The sequence below is a fragment of the Tachyglossus aculeatus genome, chromosome 1 (assembly GCF_015852505.1).
Source record: "Tachyglossus aculeatus isolate mTacAcu1 chromosome 1, mTacAcu1.pri, whole genome shotgun sequence".
NCBI lineage: Eukaryota > Metazoa > Chordata > Mammalia > Monotremata > Tachyglossidae > Tachyglossus > Tachyglossus aculeatus.
In genome coordinates, this window is record NC_052066.1 from 69871559 (window position 1) to 69893446 (window position 21888).

Consider the following 21888-nt stretch of genomic DNA (forward strand, 5'->3'; position numbering starts at 1 on the left):
ACTGTGTCCAACCCAATTCGCTTGTATCTGTCCTAGTGCTTAGTACAGTGACTGGTGAATAGAAAGCACTTAACAAATACCATTGCTTCTAGACGGTAAGCCCGTTATGGTCAGGGGTTGTCTCTATTGCTGAATTGTACTTTCCAAGTGCTTAGCACAGTGCTCTACACACAGTAAGAGCTCAATAAATATGACCGAATGAATTATTATTATTGTTATTATTACTCCTTTCTACTTTAGACTGTGAGGCACTCTGTCCTATCTTTTAAGCTTCTGTCTACCCTGGCGCTTACAACAGTGCTTGACACATAGTAGTCTCTTAACAAATACCATAGGATAATAAATAACAATAACCATCTGGAGGAGTACAGGCATTAAAATAAATTATAGAAAGGGGAAATAATACAGTGTAAGGATATTTACATAAATTCTGTGGGGCTAGGGTGATTCTCAAAGTGCTTAAGGAGTGAGTGCATTAAGTGCATTCAAAGGCAGTTACAATATAAAGAGGCCATCCCTACCTTCAAGAGGCTTAGAACCCCAAAGAAAAGTAGGTACGCAGCCAGTGGTACTTATTGAATTCCACAGGTATAACAGAATCAGGAGACTCGCTTCCTACCCTAAGGAGTTTACAATCTAATGAAAGAAACTGGCATAAAAAATATTTACAGATAGAGTAACAGGAAACATCATCATCCTCATCAATGGTATTTGAGAAGCAGCGCAGCTTAGTAGAAAGAGCCTGGGCTTGGGAGTCAGAGGTAGTGGGTTCTAATCCCGAATCCACCACCGGTCAGCAAGTTACTTCACTTCTCTGTGCTTCAGTTCTCTCATCTGTAAAATGGGGATGAAGGCTGTGAGCCCAACGTAGGACAACCTCCTCCCCCTCCTCCCCTCCCCATCCCCTCACCCTACCTCCTCCCCCTCCCCACAGCAGCTGTATATATGTTTGTACATATTTATTACTCTATTTATTTTACTTGTACATATTTACTATTCTATTTATTTTATTTTGTTAATATGTTTTGTTTTGTTGTCTGTCTCCCCCTTCTAGACTGTGAGCCCGCTGTTGGGTAGGGACCTTCTCTATATGTTGCCAACTTGTACTTCCCAAGCACTTAGTACAGTGCTCTGCACACAGTAAGCGCTCAATAAAATACGATTGAATGAATGAATGACAACCTGATTACCTTGTATCTTCCCCAGTGCTTAGAACAGTGCTTGGCACATAGTAAGTGCTTAACAAATACCATCATCATTGTTATTATTATTATTATTTAATGAGTACTTATTATGTACAGAGCACTGTACTAAACACTTGGGAGAGTACAGTGCAACATACTTGGAATACGCGTCCTCTGTCCACAACGAACATGGAAAGAGCAGGGGTTTAAGAGTCAGAAGACCTGTGTTCCGATCCTCACTCCACCACTTGCCTGCTGTGAGGCTTTGGACAAGTCAGTTCACTTCTCTCGTCTCAATTTCCTCAACTTCAAAATGGGATTCAATGCATGGTCTCACTCCTTCTTAGATTGTGAGCCCCATGTGGGACAGGGACTCTGTCCGACCCAATTAACCTGTAGATACCCCAGCATTTAGAATAGCACTTGGTACGTAGTAAGTATTTAAAGAATACCGTCATCATCATCAGTTTGGGTGGAGAGGAATGGGCAGATGCAGGAAATGTCGCCTTAAGAAAAACTTTCAGCTTGAATGAGAACTGAATCCAGCTCCGCAACACTTCTGTACATATCCATAAATTATTTTTTTATATTCATTTTAAAATACCCTAGTGAAAAGAACACAGGCCTGAGTGTCAGAGGATGTTCGTTTCAATCCTAGCTCTGCCAATTGCTTGCTGTGTGACACTTAACGCTTAGTACAGTGCTCTGCATGCAGAAAGAGCTCAATAAATACAATTGAATGAATGAATGTAGCTCAGTTTCCTCAATCATAAAATGGGGATTCCATGCCTGTTCTTCTTCCTATTTAGACTAGGAGTCCCGCATTGGACAGGGACTGTGTCTGAATAATAATAATGAATAATGATGGCATTTTTTAAGTGCTTACTATGTGCAAAGCACTGTTCTAAGCGCTGGGGAGGATACAAGGTGATCAGGTTGTCCTATGTGGGGCTCACAGTCTTCATCCCCATTTTACACGCCGCTTCCCTTATAATAATCATTAAAACATCTGTCTCCCCCTGTAGACTCTAAACTTGTCCACCCCAGTGCTTAGTACAGTGCTTGGCACATGGTACGTGCTAAACAGATACCAAGTAATAATTATAGTATTTGGTAAGTGCTTACTATGTGCCAAGCACGGTTCTAAGCGTTGGAATACCAGACAGGGAACGTGTCTGCCAACTCAGTTATATTGTAATAATAATAATAATAATGGTGTTTGTTAAGCGCTTACTATGTGCAAAGCACTGTTCTAAGCGCTGGGGGAGATACAAGGTGATCAGGTTGTCCCACGGGGGGCTCACAGTCTTCATCCCCATTTTACAGATGAGGGAACTGAGGCCCAGAGAAGTGACTTGCCCAAAGTCACACAGCTGATAAGTGGTAGAGCCGGGATTAGAACCCATGACCTCTGACTCCCAAGCCCGGGCTCTTTCCACTGAGCCACGCTGCTTACTCTAAAATGGTATTTGTTGAGCGCTTACTATGTGCCAAGCACTGCTCTAAGCGCTGGGGTAGATCCAAGGAAATCAGGTTGTCCCACGGGGGGCTCACAGTCTCAATCCTCACTTCACAGATGAGGGAACTGAGGCCCAGGGAAGTTAAGTGACTTGCCTAAAGTCACACAGCTGATAAATGGCAGAGTCGGCATTAGAACCCATGACCTCTGACTCCCAAGCCCGCGCCACTAAGCCACGCTGCTTCTCTTCAAGTTGTACTGTACTCTCCCCAGCATTTAGTACAGTGCTCTGCACATAGTAAGCACTCAATAAATATGATTGACTGGCTGACTGAGTCGAGGATGACATGGAGGGTTAGGCTTCAGGGGAAGGGGGACGGAGCGTCACTGACAGAAAGGGGAAAATTAGGAGGAGGAGTGGGCTTGGGAGGGGAGGTGACTGGTTTGCTTTTGGACACATTAAGTTCGAGGTAACAATAACGATGGCATTTATTAAGCGCTTACTATGTGCAAAGCACTGTGCCAGCAGACATCAATCAATCAGTCAATCAGTGGTACTTACTGAGTGCCTATTTTGTGCAGAGCACTGTGCTAAGTGCTTGGGGGAGTACAGGTGCCTGGGAAGTCAGAAGGTCATGGGTTCTAATCCCAGCTCTGCCATTTATCTGCTGTGTGACCTTAGGCAAGAAACTTCACTTCTCTGTGCCTCAGTTGCCTCATCCGTAAAATGAGGATTGAGACTGTGAGCCCCACGTGGGACAGGGACTGTGTCCAACCCGATTTGCTGCTATCCACCCCAGCGCTTAGTAGGGTGCCTGGCACATAGTAAGTTCTTAACAAATACCACAGTGATTATTATTATTACAAATCAACAGAATTAGCAGACACATTACCTGCCCACAGTGAGCTTACAGACATCCAAGCGGAGATCAGTCTATCAACCAGTGGTATTAACTCAGTGCCTATTTTGTGCAGAGCACTGCACTAAGCCCTTGGGAGAATACACGACTGAATTAGCAGACACGTTCCCTGTTCACAATGAGCTTTATTTTGTTAATATATTTTGTTGTCTGTCTCCCCCTTCTAGACCGTGAGCCTGCTGTTGGGTAGGGACTGTCTCTATATGTTGCCAACTTGGACTTCCCAAGCGCTTAGTACAGTGCTCTGCACACAGTAAGCGCTCAATAAATACGACTGAATGAATGAATCCAAGCAGAGATCAATTGTTCCATCAGTAGTGTTTCTTGAGCGTCTACTTTGTGCAGAACACTGCACTAAGCGCTTGGGAGAGTACACTACAGCAGAAGTAGCAGACACATTCCCCACCCTTAATGAGCTTAATGAGCTTACAGCCAAGAGGATGTCTTCGAAGTGAAAGCAAGGCAAGGCCACACAGAGCTGAATAACGTCAGGACTTTCAGCAAGAGCAAGTGCAAGTTAAAACACGGAGGGAAAAATTGATAATAATAATAATAATGATGGCATTTATTAAGCGCTTACTATGTGCAAAGCACTGTTCTAAGCGCTGGGGAGGTTACAAGGTGATCAGGTTGTCCCAAAGGGGGCTCACAGTCTTCATCCTCATTTTCCAGATGAGGTAACTGAGGCCCGGAGAAGTTAAGTGACTTGCCCAAAGTCACACAGCTGACAATTGGTGGAGCCGGGATTTGAACCCATGACCTCTGACTCCAAAGACCAGGCTCTTTCCACTGAGCCACACTGCCCAAAGTTACTGTAGATGATGATGGACTTGAAGTTATTCTTAAAATCAGGAGGGAAAATGTGGACTCTCTTGATTTTTCTAAACTGTGAACCCGTTGTTGGGTAGGGACCATCTCTATATGTTGCCGATTTTACTTCCCAAGCGCTTAGTACAGTGTTCTGCACACAGTAAGCGCTCAATAAATACGACTAAATGAATGAATGAATTACTCTAAATCATCAAGTCAAGAGGAGCAGCGCAGCCTAGTGATTAGACGCCTGGGAGTCAGAGGACCTGGATTCGAATCTCCGCTCCGCCACTTGTCTGCTGTGTGGCCTTTTGCAAGTCACTTCACTTCTCTGAGTCTCAGTTACCTCATCTGTAAAATGCGGACTAAACCCTACTCCCTCCTACCTAGACTGTAAGCCCTATGTGGGACAGGGACTGTGAGTGACCTAGTAACCGTGTATCTGCCGCAGCGCTTAGTACCGTGCTTGGCACATAGAAGTGCTTAACAAGTACCATAATTATTATTAGTCCAATGGTCAGCGGCAGCCAAAGGGACTAACACCATGCTGGGTATCACCAGGAATGGGAAAGAAAACAATCAATCAATCAATCAATCGTATTTATTGAGCGCTTACTGTGTGCAGAGCACTGGACTAAGCACTTGGGAAGTACAAGTTGGCAACATATAGACAGAAACAGAAACTAAGGCATGGTTTTGCCGCTTATAAAACCATGTTTCACCCAGTAGCCATCTGCTAGGTTGGCATCTTGGCATCGGGAATGACGGACAATCCCTGTTTGAGTCCCAAGGACTTCGGGCCTGAGAACTGCGTGGAGGGCTGGACCATCTCCAGCATCCTGACTCTTTTGTTTATTCATTCAATCGTATTTATTGAGCGCTTACTGTGCGCGGAGCACTGTACTAAGCGTTTGGGAAGTACAATTCGGCCACAAATAGAGACAATCCCTATCCAACTACGGACTCACAGGCTAGCCTAGTCCACTTCTGCCACTTACCTGCTGTGTGACCTTGGGCAAGTCACTTTAACTTCCCTGTGCTTCAGTTGGCTCATCTGTAAAATCGGGATTAAGACTGTGAGCCCCATGTAAAATCGGGATTAAGACTCTAAGCCCCATGTGGGGCAGAGACTGTGTCCAATATGCAGGAATTTATCTTGCATGAATTCCAGTGCTTAGTACAGTGCCTGGAACCATGGACTGTAAACTTGTATCGAGACTATAAGCTCACCCCTAGACAGTAAACTCGTTCTGGGCAGGGAACATGACTACCAGCTCCGTTGTCCCCTTCTGTCATTTGTCTGCTGTGTGACCTTGGGCATGTCATTTCTGGGCCTCAGTTGTCTCATCTGTAAAACGGGGATTTGGACTGTGAGCCCCAAATTGGGACAGGGAATGTGTCCAACCCGATTTGCTTGTATCCATCCCAGCGCTTAGTATAAAGTGCCTGGATCATAGTAAGCGCTTAACAAATGCCATAGTTATCATTTTTCTTCTTATTATTATCCCTCTCCCAAGCTCTCTGCACACAGTAAGCACTCAATAAATACGATTAATTGATAGTAAGTGCTTAATAACTACCATTTTTTTTAAAAAAGCAGCCCCTTTGGAGCTTTGGAGTCCAAGTTAGGGGAGGCCCCTCTCTGCTGTGTCCCCCCCCCCTCCTCCTCCTGCTGCAGTTGTTAAAGTCCAAGGGAACAGGGAGGATCAATCAATCAATCAATCAATCAATCGTATTTATTGAGCGCTTACTATGTGCAGAGCACTGTACTAAGCGCTTGGAAAGTACAAATTGGCATCACATAGAGACAGTCCCTACCCGATAGTGGGCTCACAGTCTAAAAGGGGGAGACAGAGAACAGAACCAAACATACCAACAAAATAAAATAAGTAGGATAGAAATGTACAAGTAAAATAAATAAATAAATAAATAAACAGAGTAATAAATATGTACAACCATATATACATATATACAGGTGCTGTGGGGAGGGGAAGGCGGTAAGGCGGGGGGATGGAGAGGGGGACGAGGGGGAGAGGAAAGAAGGGGCAAAAGAAGGGAAAGAAGAGGATGTGATGGGTATCCCATCTGTATAACAATAATAATTCATGCAATCGTATTTATTGAGCCTTACTGTGTGCACAGCAGTGCACTAAACACTTATAATAGTATTTATTGTATAATAGCATTTATTAAGTAATATTTAAATATTTAAATATTTTATTTTAATATATTATAATATTTTACTAAATAATAGTATTTATTAAATAATAGTATTTATTGAGCACTTACTATGTGCCAGTCACCATACTAAGCCCTGGGTTGGATACAAGCAAATCAGGTTGGACACAGTCCCTGTCCCACACGGGGCTCACAGTCTCAATCCCCATTTAACAGATGCGGTAATGGAGGCCCAGAGACAAGAAGTCACACAGCAGGCAAACGGCAGAGCCAGGATTAGAACCCTTGACCTTCTGACGCCCAGGCGTGCCCTATCCTCTACACCACACTGCTTCTGCAGCTCTGCTTGGGTGTCCAGATCATATCACCTCCGCTCCTTTTCCCCCCACGTCTTGGGTTTTTAGTTTCCAAAACACTTGCATGTCGGTGATATCATTTAATCCTCACAGCATCCTGGTGAGCTCAGAAGAGGCAGGTATTAATTCTATTTGTTCTGACGATTTTGACACCTGTCTACCTGTTTTGTTTTGTTGTCTGTCTCCCCCTTCCAGACTGTGAGCCCGTTGTTGGGTAGGGACTGTCTCTATATGTTGCCGACTTGTACTTCCCAAGCGCTTAGTAGTAATAATAATAATAATGGCATTTATTAAGCGCTTACTATGTGCACTGTTCTAAGCGCTGGGGAGGTTACAAGGTGATAAGGTTGTCAATCGATCAATCGTATTTATTGAGCGCTTACTGTGTGCAGAGCACTGTACTAAGCGCTTGGGAAGTACAAGTTGGCAACATATAGAGACGGTCCCTACCCAACAGTGGGCTCACAGTCTAGAAGGCGTTCACCGTCTTAATCCCCATTTTACAGATAAGGTAACTGAGGACCAGAGAAGTTAAGTGACTTGCCCAAAGTCACACAGCTGACAATTTGCAGAGCCGGGATTTGAACCCATGACCTCTGACTCCAAAGCCCATGCTCTTTCCACTGAGCCACGCTGCTTCTCAGTACAGTGGAAAGTGCCAAGTGGAAAGTGGAAAGTAGTCCAGTGCTCTGCACAGTAAGCACTCAATAAATACGATTGAATGAATGAATGAATGAACCCCACTTCTCAGTTGCCTACCTTTTTACCCCTAATCTTGGGTCCTCGTCCTCTACATAGCCCCACCCCCCCACCCTTATAGCTGCAAGGAAATGCAACCCGTCATCCTATTGGTATATGTTGCCAATTTGTACTTCCCAAGCGCTTAGTACAGTGCTCTGCACATAGTAAGCGCTCAATAAATACGATTGATGATGATGATGATGATTTCCTTTTGCCTATTACAGAGCACATTAGAGGTCCAACAACTTTGCGGAAAACCAATTCGCAGCTTTTAAAAAGTGTGGTCCACGTACTTTGCATAGAACGTACCGGGAGTTCATAGCTTTTCAAATATTAACCCATGTAGAGCACGGGCCCGGGAGTCAGAGGTCGTGGGTTCTAATCCTGACCCCGCCACCTGTCTGCTGTGTGGCTTCGGGCAAGTCAGTTTACTTCTCTGGGCCTCAGTTACCTCGTCTGTAAAACGGGGATTGAGACTGTGAGCCTCACGTGGGACAGGGGCTGTGCCCAACCCGATCTGCGTGTATTCACCCCAGCGCTTAGTACAGTGCCTGGCACAGACTAAGCGCTTAAAACCTTAATTGTTATTAGAGGAATGGGCCTGCTCGTGCCATACCTCATCAGAGCCTCCAGGGGGAGCTCTTTGGGAACATTCATTCATTCATTCATTCATTCATTCAATCGTATTTATTGAGCGCTCACTGTGTGCAGAGCACTGTACTAAGCGCTAGGGAAGTACAAGTTGGTAACATATAGAGAACAGCACAAGAGGGAGCACTAAGAGGGGTGATGAGGCTATTTAATAATTAATAATAATTATTTGTTAAGTGCTTACTGTGTGCCAGGCACTGTGCTATTTGAGGTGCGGGAATATTGAGCTCAGCGTTCTGGCCAGGTGGGATAATAGTAATAATAATAATGACATTTGCTAAGCCCTTACTATGTGCCAAGCACTGTTCTGAACACTGGGATAATAAGACTGTGAGCCCACTGTTGGGTAGGGACTGTCTCTATATGGTGCCAATTTGTACTTCCCAAGCGCTTAGTACAGTGCTCTGCACATAGTAAGCGCTCAATAAATACGATTGATGATGATAATAATAATAATAATGGGGTAGACACAAGGTCATCAGGTTATACCTCGGGGGGCTCACAGTCTTAATCTCCATCTGACAGATGAGGCAACTGAGGCACAGAGAAGCTAAGTGACTTGCCCAAAGTGGTGGAGCCAGAATTAGAACCCAGGACTCAAGTCAGGCTCTTTCCACCAAGCCATGCTGCTGTGACCGGAGCGAGAAGGGGCACTAGATACAAGCGTGCCTCCCCGCTTCTTGACTGTGAGCCTGTTGTGGGCAGGGATTATCTCTCTGTATTGCTTTATTGTACTTTCCCAAGCGCTTAGTACAGTGCTCTGCACACAATAAGCCCTCAATCTGATTGACTACCAATCCTTGTGGTATTAAGGGTAAGCAGGCCGGCCTCCTCAGGTGACAGGAGCAGGGCAGGCCTGAGGAAAATCCCGTGGCCCAGCCCTTCCTAAAATTGCCCACCCCTTCCTAATGGTGTTGTACTCTCACAATCCCCTCCTTCCTTTCCCCCTCCTCCCCTTCCCCATCCCCCCCACCTTACCTCTGTCCCCTCCCCACCTCACCTGTATATATGTTTGTACATATTTATTACTCTTTTTATTTCACTTGTACATATTTACTATTCTATTTATTTTATTTTGTTAATGTTTCGTTTTGTTGTCCGTATCCGCCTTCTAGACTGTGAGCCCGCTGTTGGGTAGGGACCGTCTCTAGATGTTGCCAACTTGGACTTCCCAAGCGCTTAGTACAGTGCTCTGCACACAGTAAGCACTCAATAAATACGATTGAATGAATGAATGAATGGTATTGCACTTTTCCACGTGTTTGGTAGTGTTCGGTGCCCAGTGAGTGCTCAGTAAATACTATCGATGAAGTGGGGCAAGTGAGGGGGAGTTCTTGTAGGGTTTATCATCTCTTTAGGGCTGTGAATTCTCCTCTGCCCTTAGACATCCAGGCTGAAGCCCCACCTCGTCGCTCCAAGCCAGTACGGTCTACCCACCTGGCACAGCGCCCTTACCCCAGAAGAGGAGACCGAGTGGCGGAGGGACCCAATTTCAGCAGCACAGATGGCTTCCATCCAAAGGCATGGACTTTGGCCGTCCTTCTGTTCGCCTGCTGACAGCCTCTCGTCAGGCTGCCTATAAACCTAAACCAGGTGGGCCAAGGTGGCTACTAGGCCTCCAGGAACGCTTCCTCCTAGTAGGCCTCCTAGAGACCTGCATTCATAATTATAATGGCATTTATTAAGCGCTGACTATGTGAAAAGCACGGTTCTACGCGCTGATAATGGCATTTGTTCAGCGCTTACTAAGTGCGAAGCACTGTTGGGATACAAGGTGATCAGGTTGTCCCATGTGGGACTGTCTTAATCCCCATTTTACAGATGAGGTGAATTTTTACAGATGAACTGAGGCTCAGGGAAGTTAAGTGATTTGCCCAAGGTCACACAGCAGACACGTGGTGGAGTCGGAATTAGAACCCACGACCTCTGACCCGAGCTCTTTCCACTGAGCCACACTGCATTAACTCCCACCCCCTCCCCCTGGTCTCTCCCTAGTCCCAACCTCCCCCTTCCCAACAAATGGTTTTTCTCTCTGGGAGGGGTTCAAGAGGGATTAGGGAGGCGTTAGTGTGGCCGACCTTCCAAACTCTCCCATCCTTTAATTTCCTGGGGAACGAGTCTGTGGAAATCTATGCCTGGGGAAATGTGTGTACTAGTGACAGCAAAAAAAACAAAAAAAGCAACAACAAAAAAACACACCTGCCTTCTTCACAGGGTCATTCATACGGGGAGCTGTTGGGAATGAGGCAGACTTTGGAATGAGAATGGAGGCTGCTTTTAGCCCCATAGAAAGATCTCAGCTTCACTTGGGGCTGAATGAAAGGGGCTTTTATAGGACTCCCTGGAGGATGAGAGCCACGCCCACGATTATTTGAAACCTTCCCCTTGTTTGGGAAGCAAAACAGATACCCATGTCCCTTAGGTAAGTCATATTTATAATAATGATGATGATGGCATTTGTTAAGTGCTTACTATGTGCAAAGCACTGTTCTAAGCACTGGGGAGGGAATACAAGGTGATCAGTGTGTCCCACGTGGGACTCAGTCTTAATCCCCATTTTATAGATGGGGTAACTGAGGCTCAGAAGTTAAGTGCCTTGCCCAAGGTCACACAGCAGACATGTGGCGGAGCCGGGCTTAGAAACCATGACCTCTGACTCCCAAGCCCGAGCTCTTTCCACTGAGCCACGCCGCTTCTCCAAGCTCTCAGTCCTGCTCCACTTCCCCGCAGAGATCTCAACCCTTGAGAGACACGCTAAGAGATGGGGTCTCTACCTGCGACCCAAGCGCTTAGTACAGTGCTCTGCACATAGTAAGCGCTCAATAAATACGATTGATGATGACCCTCCCACGCTTCTCCCAGAAAGAAGCTCCGTCTTTCCCTCCACTCCTGTCAGGTTTCACTAAGCCAACAGAAAGAGCAGGCTTGAGGCAGCTTCGATAGAACAACTCAGCAAAATAAAATTCCGGTTTATTGTAGGACACGTTTCACACATACATCAAACAGGCCAAAAAAAAAAAAAAAAAAAAAAAGAACAGCAACTTCATAGACAAAAGAAAAAAAAAAGGAAAAAAAAAAGAAAAACCTTTTATCTTTGGCCTTTAACCATCTCATACAAACCAACTACTTATAGTACAGCTAAGTACATACACAAAAAAAAGTTACTGGAATGCTCGGAATAAGATTGTATTTTTTTGTCGTTGTTTTTGCTTTTTTTACAAGGTTTTTTTTCTCCTTTGAGATTTATAATGAACATGGTCACACCACAAGTAAAGTCAGAAGTTGGACAGAGAACACTTCAAAGGCTGTTTGGTCATCCGAGATCACTTAAAAATGGCTGACCCCCCCTAACAATATGTACAAAAATATAAAATGTAAATAAAAAATACAAACAAATTCTCCTTTTAAAGTACTTTTAAGAAAAAAAGCAGGGCCTTGGAAGTTTTGGTTCTGTTTTTTTTCCCTCCCCTGTTGGAAATTCTCGTTGTGGTTGGTTTGGTCGGAGTTGGGTTGGAACGCGCGGTGTTGTCTGCGTGGGGTGGCGACGCTGGCCGGCCGGGGACTCTCTCTCTACTCGAAGGTGACCACGTTTAGTTTCTGAGACGGGAAGTTGAGGGTGAATAGGTCACTGTGGCCTTTTCTTTTCTTTTTTCTTTTTTTTTTTTTAATTTACTCTTTTCCTTTTGCTGTCTAGTCATCCTCATCAGTTTTCTGCTTCTTGGTATCGACGTCTTCATCCTAGGCGGGAGACAAGGCGGCCAGTTAAGACCTCGCTCGTCCTGCCTCCACTTATCTTCCAGCCGCCCCGGGGCCCCCACCCCTGCCAAGCACCTGGGGCAGGCTGCCTCCCTATCCGTCCCTCAGAAAACCAGCTCCACTGATTGTCAGCCAAGTCCCTAAAAGAAGCAGTTCCCGCTGACCTGGAAAGTCCTTCCCTCCAACCTTCCTTCAACCAGGGAATATGCCCCAAGTGTATCTACCCCAGCGCTTAGTACAGTGCCTGAGAGTAAGCGCTTAACGAGTACTACCTATATGTACCCAAAAAAGGTGCCATTTGAGTCGCAAAGGAAGGGCTGGGATGGGGCGACAGGTCAGGGGATACTTCACACTCCGGTTGGCAATCAACACGCTCTGCCCCTTGGAGATTTCACAGCCCCCCAAGTCTCGTGCTGAGAGCCCTCGCCTCTTCCTAAATTTTGGGGGCCCACCGCACGCACCTCATCGTCTTCAGCTGCCCGTTTGCCTGTGGCTGTCTCGGCTTCATCGTCTTCGTCTCCGTCCTCCTCCTCACCTGCAATAAGTGGGAAGGGACAGTGTCGGTCTCGCGAGGTCTTCCGGCAAACCTCCTCGTCCGAAGCCTAAATCTTGAAGGCACCCAAACCATCCCCCTGATTCTTGAAATAGGGACTGCCCCCATTGGCCTCCACCCCCCACCTTATCGATTCCCAGTTATTCGCGCGCTTCCCGGAGCATTCATTTCGGGCCAGGACGCTTCTAAGTAGGGGAGCAAAAGCTCTCTTCCCAAGAAAAGAGGGTGCAGGGGAGGAAGGAGCGAGCATTACTGGGGTTAGGGACTAGCTGGGGTCTCCCCAGCAACAGAGATCCAAGACTAAGTCTTTTATGTAACAGAAAAAGGGGTGGGGTTTGGGGGGAGAAGAGTGCTGTAGAGTCCAATCAAGTCCAATAAGCTGGCTTTAGCAGGCAGCACGGGGCAAAGGGATTAGGGACTCCTCCTGAATCTCCCTATGGCATTAAGGGTTATCCGGCCCAGGGCCAGAAACCAGTGTGGGGATGAAGACTCTCTTCCACGTCGCTACCCCCTGCAGTAAGGCGCAGGATGTCGGGATGGGTTCAGGGTTATAAATAGAGCGGTTTCTGAGTGGGCCCGACTCGCCTGCCCCGGGGAAAAGCGAGTAGTTTAAGGCAGGAAGAGGACTTTGGATTGGTAGCACCACTGAGTGTGAGAGGAAGGCTAAAACTCCAGAAGCCGCTCCTCCCGCCACCGCCTCAAAACCGGCCGGGCCAGTAGGACGCACCCCCCCCCCCGATCTGACCGTGTTGCCCAAGTGACGGGTGAGCGGCCAGGCCTTCCTCCCTGGGGAGTGGCTTGGGAGGCAACGACTTGGGCGGCAAAATGACTTACCATCCCCCTCTTCTTCTTCATCCTCTTCCTCACCACCTTCTTCCTCCTCTTCGTCTACCTCGTTGTCAGCCTCCTGCTCCCCGTTTTCCTCATTCTCCTCGACAGAAAAAGATCATCACCTATACCCTGCATCCGGGCCTTTAAGCAGCCAGTCTGCCAAACCCTTGACCCTGAGTTGATTGGGATCGGATGGGGGAGAGCCAAGGGGTTGAGTTTATGGATGAGGAACATAGACATACTCTCTGGCCCCCCAGAACAGATCTCCATCCACCCTCCCCAAACCCCACAACTGAATAGCCAACTCCCGGGCCCCACATCTGGGCAGTCCACTACAGAAATGGTCAAGGGAAATGAGCATCTTGTCCCCTGCCTCACCTCCCACCCCTAACTTGTCCTGCTTCAATTTTAGCCCGGGGCCAAGAAAACCCTCAAGGGGCAGAAGCCCTCACCCGCCTCCCCCCAACTACTCCCGACCCTGGGGGGACCTCTCAATCCGACCACTCACAGCATTCCCGTTGGCTGGCGCATCTCTGCCGTTCTCCGTCTCCTCCACGACTTCCTTCTTCTCTTTTAGATCCTTCAGAGAAACAGAAAGGATGGGTGAGTCACCAGAACTGCTCTTTACCCATGTGTCCCAGAGCCCACTTGGCGAGAACAAGGGGGAGCAATCCGGTTGTCAGGGAGAAGAGGGGGCTGGTGTGCGCAGGGGAGGAGGTGGGAGGTGGGGAGGGAACAGAGTAAAAGCAGAACCGTGCCTGGATGCGAGGCAGTCCTATCGCGGCAGAGGGAAAACAAATTAGGACAGGGAACGTCAGGGTAGCGGGGCCCAAGGAATTGCTGGCAGACAGAGCCAGGGTTTGAGTCCTTGTGATCCGTGGAAAATACGCACAAGAGCAGAAGCCCGGTGCAAAATGTAAGGTGAGTTTTTACTTTCCCGCCCAGGGTAACCGGGCGTTCATATTTCCCTCACGCCTGTGAAAAAGGAGTGGCCTGCTAACCTAGTGACACTGGTGGACAGCACAATAAACCCGTCTCTCCGGACTGACGGGTCGGGACTAAGGATGTCCTCCCCAGTCAGTCCCTGCCTGACGTTCTGGCTCGAAAAGAAGACAGGCCAAGAGGTTCAGACCCCAAGCACCTCTCTGGGCCTGTGACCACCTCGGGCACCAGACAAGGTGGTCGGACGACTTTGGCTGTCCGTATCTTACAGACCATATCCCAGACGCTCGGATCTGCGTCGCCAGATCCCGGCCGATCGCTGGGGGAAGAAAGGCCAACCAACAACTACTCTTCAGGCTTGTGTAGGACACAGAGATGCGTGACAAACCCAAATATCCAAACAGACCTAGAGTCTGATTAATACCGTCTAGGCTGCCATAGCCACCTGCCATACATGCCTGGAAAGTGTGCTAGCTAATCTTCACCTCAGGGTTTCCACCTGTTCGAAAAACATGAATCAGGTCAGGAGGCTGTAACAGTTTCTATCTCAAGGGTGTGGGCCCCCAATCTCACGCATGCATGCACCCTTTCTAACCACCAAACATTCCATGCTCTGTGCACTTATTAGTGCCTGCAGCCCAATAGTTTGCCTCCCTGCCCTGGTTCCTCTCTAGGAAATCATCTCAAAGTTACCTGGAGCTTGAGTCCCTCCATCCTCCCCCCAAAACGGAACTGACGGGTAGACAAGACTTTTTATTTTTACCCTCCCCTCACCGCCCCAATCAACTCAGGGGACCTTTTGGAAGCTCCGAATCGCTGGGATCCGTCTCGGCAGAATTCATTTCAGACCGGCCTGCGAAGCCTGCGTCGCTTGTTTTCAAACTCGTTCCTAATCGAGTTAGCAGGCCGTGCGGTACTCAGAAGTGATGCCGTTAGGAAGGCACCATAACTTTTTCCGTCCTCTGCCGACTCCAACACAAACAGGCCTCTTTCGGCTGCCCGTCACCGCTGGGCGGGGATGGGACGGCGTCTTCCGTTGGGCCCGAAAGAGGGGGCAGAGTAAAGCGCGGGCTGAGGTAATTGCTGCAGAAAACTCCAGCCACCACCCAAGCCTGGAGGGTGCCGCCCGCCCCCTCCCCACCCGACGGGTCTCCTAGCTACCCCAACCCACTTCTGCTTCCTGGCCCGGGCTCAGTTTCCAGGTGGGAGCAGCTGTCAGGCTGGGTGAATCCTGCGAGCGCCCAGAAGTGCGGCCCACGTAAGCGCTGAGCACAGTGCTCTGCACGCAGTAGGCGCTCGATAAATACGATTGAATGCGTGAATGGTTGCCCACACCGACTTGGGTTCTGGGCCTCCCTTAGACTGGACAAAGCCCTACTGAGAGCTCACCTCCTCCAGGAGGCCTTCCCAGATGACTGAATGCGTAAATGGATGCCCACACCGACTTGGGTTCTGGGCCTCCCTTAGACTGGACGAAGCCCTACTGAGAGCTCACCTCCTCCAGGAGGCCTTCCCAGACGACTGAATGAGTAAATGGATGCCCACACCGACTTGGGTTCTGGGCCTCCCTTAGACTGGACGAAGCCCTACTGAGAGCTCACCTCCTCCAGGAGGCCTTCCCAGACTGAGCCCCCTCCTTCCCCTCCCCACAACACCTGTATATATGTACATATGTTTGTACGTATTTATCACTCTATTTATCTGTACATATTTATTCTATTTATTTTTTTTGTTAATATGTTTTGTTCTTTATCTCCCCCTTCTAGACTGTGAGCCCACTGTTGAGTAGGGACCGTCTATGTTGCCAACTTGTACTTCCCAGTGGTTAGTACAGCGCTCTGCACATAGTAAGCGCTCAATAAATACGATTGAATGAATGAATGAACAAGAGGTGGGAGGGACGGGAGTAAACGCTCTGCAATTCCGCGTTCTAACACTGAGCGGCGCGCTGCCCGCCCCACCCATTGCCCGACGGGGGGCGAGGCCCGACTGCGCAGGCGCAGCGCGAGGACTACAAGTCCCGGCGGGCTTTGCGCGCGGGGGGGGGGGGCCGGGAACACTGCGAGCGCGCGCCAAGCACGTGGTCCGCGCTCCGGGCCACCTGTTCGAGGCTCCCTCCTCCAAGCCCCGGGTGGGGGGAAAGGGGCGCAACCCAAGTCACCTTCTCGGGGCCCGGGCCCCATTATAAGTCGACCCCTGCGCGACATAAAGGCGCCCCCGAATTCAAGCGGCTCCGGTCTTGGGTGTCCGAATCGCGCGACCTCGAACCTAGGCCCGGGTCATCGGCGGCCCCGAACCGAGTGCTCAATAAATATGGAATAAATGAATCCGGGCGACTTTCGGGATCATCCCGAGCCCCCACCGTGGGAAAAAAAGGGCACACCTTAACTTTCTCTCTGGGAGGCGATTTGGAGACCTCCCGGCTTCAAAATGGGATTAATGAGGCCCGTCGGGGTTTCCACCCTGCCGCGAGGCTCGACGGTGGACCACGATTTCCAAGCGACGAGGATGGGGAAGGGGGGGGGCGATCCTTTCCCGCGACTTCCCTTCTCCCTCCCGGTTGCACGAGCCAACCGGCGCCGGGCCGAACAAAGCTGATGGTTATTTATTACCTCCCCCGGAGGGAGGGCGGGCGGGCAGGAGGAGCCCAGACGAGGCCTACGGTGAATCCGGCCCCACGCTCGCCCTCTCCCTGGGGCGGGGAAGGGAAGGGAGGGGAAATCTCCCACCCGAAATTGTTTTCCGGCCGTGACCTGGGAGCGGGGAGGTGGGAGGAGGGAAGTGAATGACAGCCCGCCTCCAGGAAATGGGGTCCCCTCCCCCCTGGTCTCAGGAACCGCGCTCACTTTTTTTTGTTTTTCCTAAAGGGTATTTGCTAAGCGCTTACTGGGTGCCCGGCCTCCATTCGATCGTCTTGCTTGAGCGCTTAGTGTGTGCTGAACACTGGACTAAGCGCTTGGGACGTACAAGTTGGTGCTCTTTTAAGCGCTGCGGTAGATACATTTGCCCTCGGGCTTTAGTGGGGGGGGGGGGGGTGTTGTCTTGGCGCCCTTATCCCCGAGTGGGGGAAACTTTCCCCCGGGGGAAAGGCCGTGGGCGGGAAAGGATTTCGGCGACACCGAGACGGACGGAAGCAAAAATAAGTCTGGGCCTGGCCGTCGTGGATTGGGGGGTTGCCACGACAACGGCCGGGAGTTGGGGGGTCCCGGGCACCTTGGCACCGCGCTCAGGGACGATGGGCCGGGGGTCGGATGGCTCGATGGGCAGTTCTCCTCCGCCTGTCGCCCTTCCACCCCTTGTCTTTCGTTTCCCCCCTCTCGGGCGCGTGGTTTTCACCTCCCTGCCATCCCGCCTCCTCCCCATCCCCTCCGCCCCCAATCCCCCCGAGGACCCGGGGAAGGGGGCGCCTTCGCACCCCCTCGAGGGTTGCCAATTTGTACTTCCCAAGCGCTTAGCACAGTGCTCCGCACATAGTAAGCGCTCGATAAATACGATTGACGATGCTGAGGGACGCTGCCAACTTAGCAGCACGTCTCCGACCACCGTCTCACCCCGTCCTCCGAGGTTAATCGGTATTTAACGGGAGTTTTAAAAATCCCTTAACCTGGCGGGGGGAGGATTTTAACCCTCTTACGGGAAGGTTAAAAAAAAAAAGAGGATGGGGGTAAACTGAGGTCGGGGGCCAGGGGATGGTGCGGGGAAGGAAGCGGAAAAGGGGGGGAAACTAAGGACCAACACGAGAGGTTCTCGCATCATTAAACAAAGAACCCGCGCGGATCCGGGCAAACATTTGCAGATGAACCTAATGACTTCCAGCGAAGTCTCCCCCCCTTATCCATCCCCACCTCCGACCCCCAAATACACACACACACAAACACACACACACACACACGCGCGCCTTCATCTCCCCTTCCCACCAGGGAAAAAAGGAGAAGAAAACGACTTGGGCCGGGATCCGTTGGAGTCCCCAAAGTTAGTTCGGTGGGAATGGTGGGTTGGGGGGCACCCGGAGACCCCCAGCCTCGGTCTCCCGGCTCTTCTGGAAGGTGTTGGGACCGCGGGGTGGGTTTTTTTTTGGGGGGGCTATTCCCTCCCACTGAAAATCCAGGCTGTTTCCGCGCGGCCGTGGGTTGGGGGGAGAAGGCACAGAAGTGCCTGGCAAGTTTTCCAGGGCTGGCAAACGGGGGCGACTCCCGCGCTCCGGGAAGGGAAAAAAAAGGGGGGGGGAGCTCGGTTCGACGGGAATTACCATGCAACCGCCCCCCCTTTCCCAAACAAAGAGGGATGGTGGGGAGGGCGGAAAAAGGGAGACAGTTGGATACACCACGAGGACCAGGACCGGCCGTCACCAGGGTTGCAAGGCCGGATGCGCGCCAAGTGCAAGGCGAGCCCGGGAGGGACACGTCGGGGGCGGGGGGGCTCGCCACGGGGACCCCCCTTTCCCAACTCACCTTGGTGGAGATCTCGGAGCTGGTGTCCACGGCCGCGTCTGACATGTTGAGGCACGAGGGTCAAAAAAAACCGGGGGGGTGGGGAGGGAAAAAAAAAAAGTCAAGCAGGGTGGAAAGGTGGAAGTTAAAAAAAAAAAAACAAAACACGAAGACGGCCCAAATCCCCGGGGTGAGCGGCGGCGAGGAGGAAGCAGCGACGGCGGGAGGGCAGCTGCGGAGATGCAAAGAGGGCAGGGAGCCGGCGGAGGGAACAATGCAAAGATGGCTTTTGCCAGCAGCCAGTGGGGGACTCACGCGGCGACGGCCCCTTTAATATAGGTTAGGGGGCGGGGCGAGGGCGCCCCTGCTCGCACGCCATTGGCTGGGCGCGGGGAGCGTGAGCCCTCTCATTGGCCGGGCCCCGAACAATGGGCGAGCGGGCTTAAAGCGGCAGTACCTCCCCGCGGCCGGAGCGGCGCCCTCGTCGGCCCCAAGGGGGGGGGGCGCGCGCATGCGCACGGACGCCCGTCCCGCTGAAAGGCAAAGCGCGGTAAAGCCGCAGGACGAGGAGGAGGAGGAGGAGGAGGAGGAGGCGCCGGTGCAGTGTGCAAAGCGCTCCCCGCCGCGGGCGGGCTGTTGCCTAGACGCCACGCAACGAGCGAGAGCTTGTGTCGCAGTCCCCTCCCCGCAGTGCAATCAATCAATCAATCAATCGTATTTATTGAGCGCTTACTATGTGCAGAGCACTGTACTAAGCGCTTGGGAAGTACAAATTGGCATCACATAGAGACAGTCCCTACCCAACAGTGGGCTCACAGTCTAAAACGGGGAGACAGAGAACAGAACCAAACATACCAACAAAATAAACCCTCCCGGAGCCCGTCGAATGACTGCCAGCTGGTCCCCTCCAGGCCTCAATCCGTCGTACTGATTGAGCGCTTACTGTGTGCAAAGCGCTGGGGTCGCGCGGGAACAGTTGGCTCCGGACACGTGGGGCGGGGACCGTCGCGAGCGTTAAAATAATAACAACGGCGGTACTTATTAAGCGCCTACTGGGTGCCCGGGGACATCCCCCTTCCAGACCGAGCCCGCCGTTGGGTAGGGACCGTCTCTAGATGTTGCCAACTTGGACTTCCCCTAAGCGCTTAGGACAGCGCTCTGCACGCGGTAAACGCTCAGTAAATAGGATTGATGATGATGATAGGCTCTATTTGCAGGTGGATGGGAAATGGGGGGTTAATTAAAAATCGACGGGCTGGGGGGCTGCACCCACAAATCCGATCTGTTCCCCGTGCCAAGAAACTTAATGGCCCCGCGGCCGGGGCCGGATCGATTCCCAGATTCTGCCCCGAAGCCTGCGCTTTTCTTCCGACTCAATCAATCAATCAATCGTATTTATTGAGCGCTTACTGTGTGCAGAGCACTGGACTAAGCGCTGGGGAAGTACAAGTTGGCGACATATAGGGGCGGTCCCTACCCGACAGTGGGCTCACAGTCTAAAAGAGTCCCGGGTGGGGGGCCTTTTGAACAGATCTCACCCCCCCGAGATTCCCACTATCAACGTGCCCCGGGGTAACGGCCCCCCTTCTAGGCTGTGAGCCCGCTGTTGGGTAGGGACCGTCTCTATACGTTGCCAACTTGGACTTCCCGAGCGCTTAGTACAGTGCTCTGCACACAGTAAGCGCTCAATAAATACGATTGATTGAATGATAAAAGTCCCCCACCCCCATGTTGGCACCCTCCCCGAGATCCATCCTACCCCTATTACTCCCCCTCCCCAAACAGTTGACTTCCAACAGTTTTCGTTGCCCCTTGGCATCCCCGAGGGCTTCATTCATTCAATCAATCGATTTCTGGAACGCTGACTGTGTGCAGAGCACTGGACTAAGCGCTTCATTCATTCATTCAATCAATCGATTTATGGAGCTCTGACTGTGCAGTGCACTGGACTAAGCGCTTCATTCATTCATTCAATCGATTTCTGGAGCGCTGACTGTGTGCAGAGCCCTGGACTAAGCGCTTCATTCATTCATTCAATCAATCGATTTATGGAGCTCTGACTGCAGAGCACTAGACTAAGCGCTTCATTCATTCAATCAATCGATTTATGGAGCGCTGTGTGCAGAGCACCGGACTAAGCGCTTCATTCATTCATTCAATCAATCGATTTATGGAGCGCTGACTGTGCAGAGCACTGGACTAAGCGCTTCATTCATTCATCCATTCAATCAATCGATTTATGGAGCGCTGACTGTGTGCAGAGCACCGGACTAAGCGCTTCATTCATTCATCAATCGATTTATGGAGCGCTGACTGCAGAGCACTGGACTACGCGCTTCATTCATTCATTCAATCAATCGATTTATGGAGCTCTGACTGTGCAGAGCACTGGACTAAGCGCTTCATTCATTCATTCATTCAATCAACCGATTTATGGAGCACTGACTGCAGAGCACTGGACTAAGCGCTTCATTCATTCATCCAATCAATCGATTTATGGAGCTCTGACTGTGCAGAGCACTGGACTAAGCGCTTCATTCATTCATTCAATCAATCGATTTATGGAGCTCTGACTGTGCAGAGCACTGGACTAAGCGCTTCATTCATTCATCCATTCAATCAATCGATTTATGGAGCGCTGACTGCGTGCAGAGCACTGGACTAAACGCTTCATTCATTCATTCATTCATTCAATCAATCGATTTGTGGAGCGCTGACTGCAGAGCACTGGACTAAGCGCTTCATTCATTCATTCATTCAATCGATTTATGGAGCGCTGACTGCAGAGCACTGGACTAAGCGCTTCATTCATTCATTCATTCAATCAATCGATTTATGGAGCGGACTGTGTGCAGCGCACTGCACTAAGCGCTTCATTCATTCATTCAATCAATCGATTTATGGAGCGCTGACTGTGCAGAGCACTGAACTAAGCGCTTCATTCATTCAATCAATCGATTTATGGAGCGCTGACTGCGCAGCACACTGCACTAAGCGCTTCATTCCTTCAATCAATCGATTTATGGAGCGCTGACTGCTTGCAGAGCACTGGACTAAGCGCTTCATTCATTCAATCA

At 50.2% G+C, this 21888-nt stretch overlaps 1 protein-coding gene across 2 annotated transcripts; it reads right to left on the reverse strand.

The window, feature by feature from the left end:
• Positions 1-11803: 11803 nt before the first annotated feature.
• Positions 11804-19119, reverse strand: PTMA (prothymosin alpha). Of its 2 annotated transcripts, none has more exons than XM_038746082.1 (5): positions 18833-19119; positions 13948-14019; positions 13443-13536; positions 12517-12590; positions 11804-12037 (listed from the first exon to the last, which is right to left on the reverse strand). In XM_038746082.1, exons 1-5 carry the CDS (start codon positions 18875-18877, stop codon positions 11990-11992), a joined length of 333 nt encoding a protein of 110 aa, XP_038602010.1. In that variant the 5' UTR covers positions 18878-19119; the 3' UTR covers positions 11804-11989. The 2 variants fall into 2 exon arrangements, with proteins under 2 accessions (XP_038602010.1, XP_038602009.1); XM_038746081.1 differs by having other exon boundaries at positions 13443-13539.
• Between the last annotated feature and the right edge of the window lie 2769 nt (positions 19120-21888).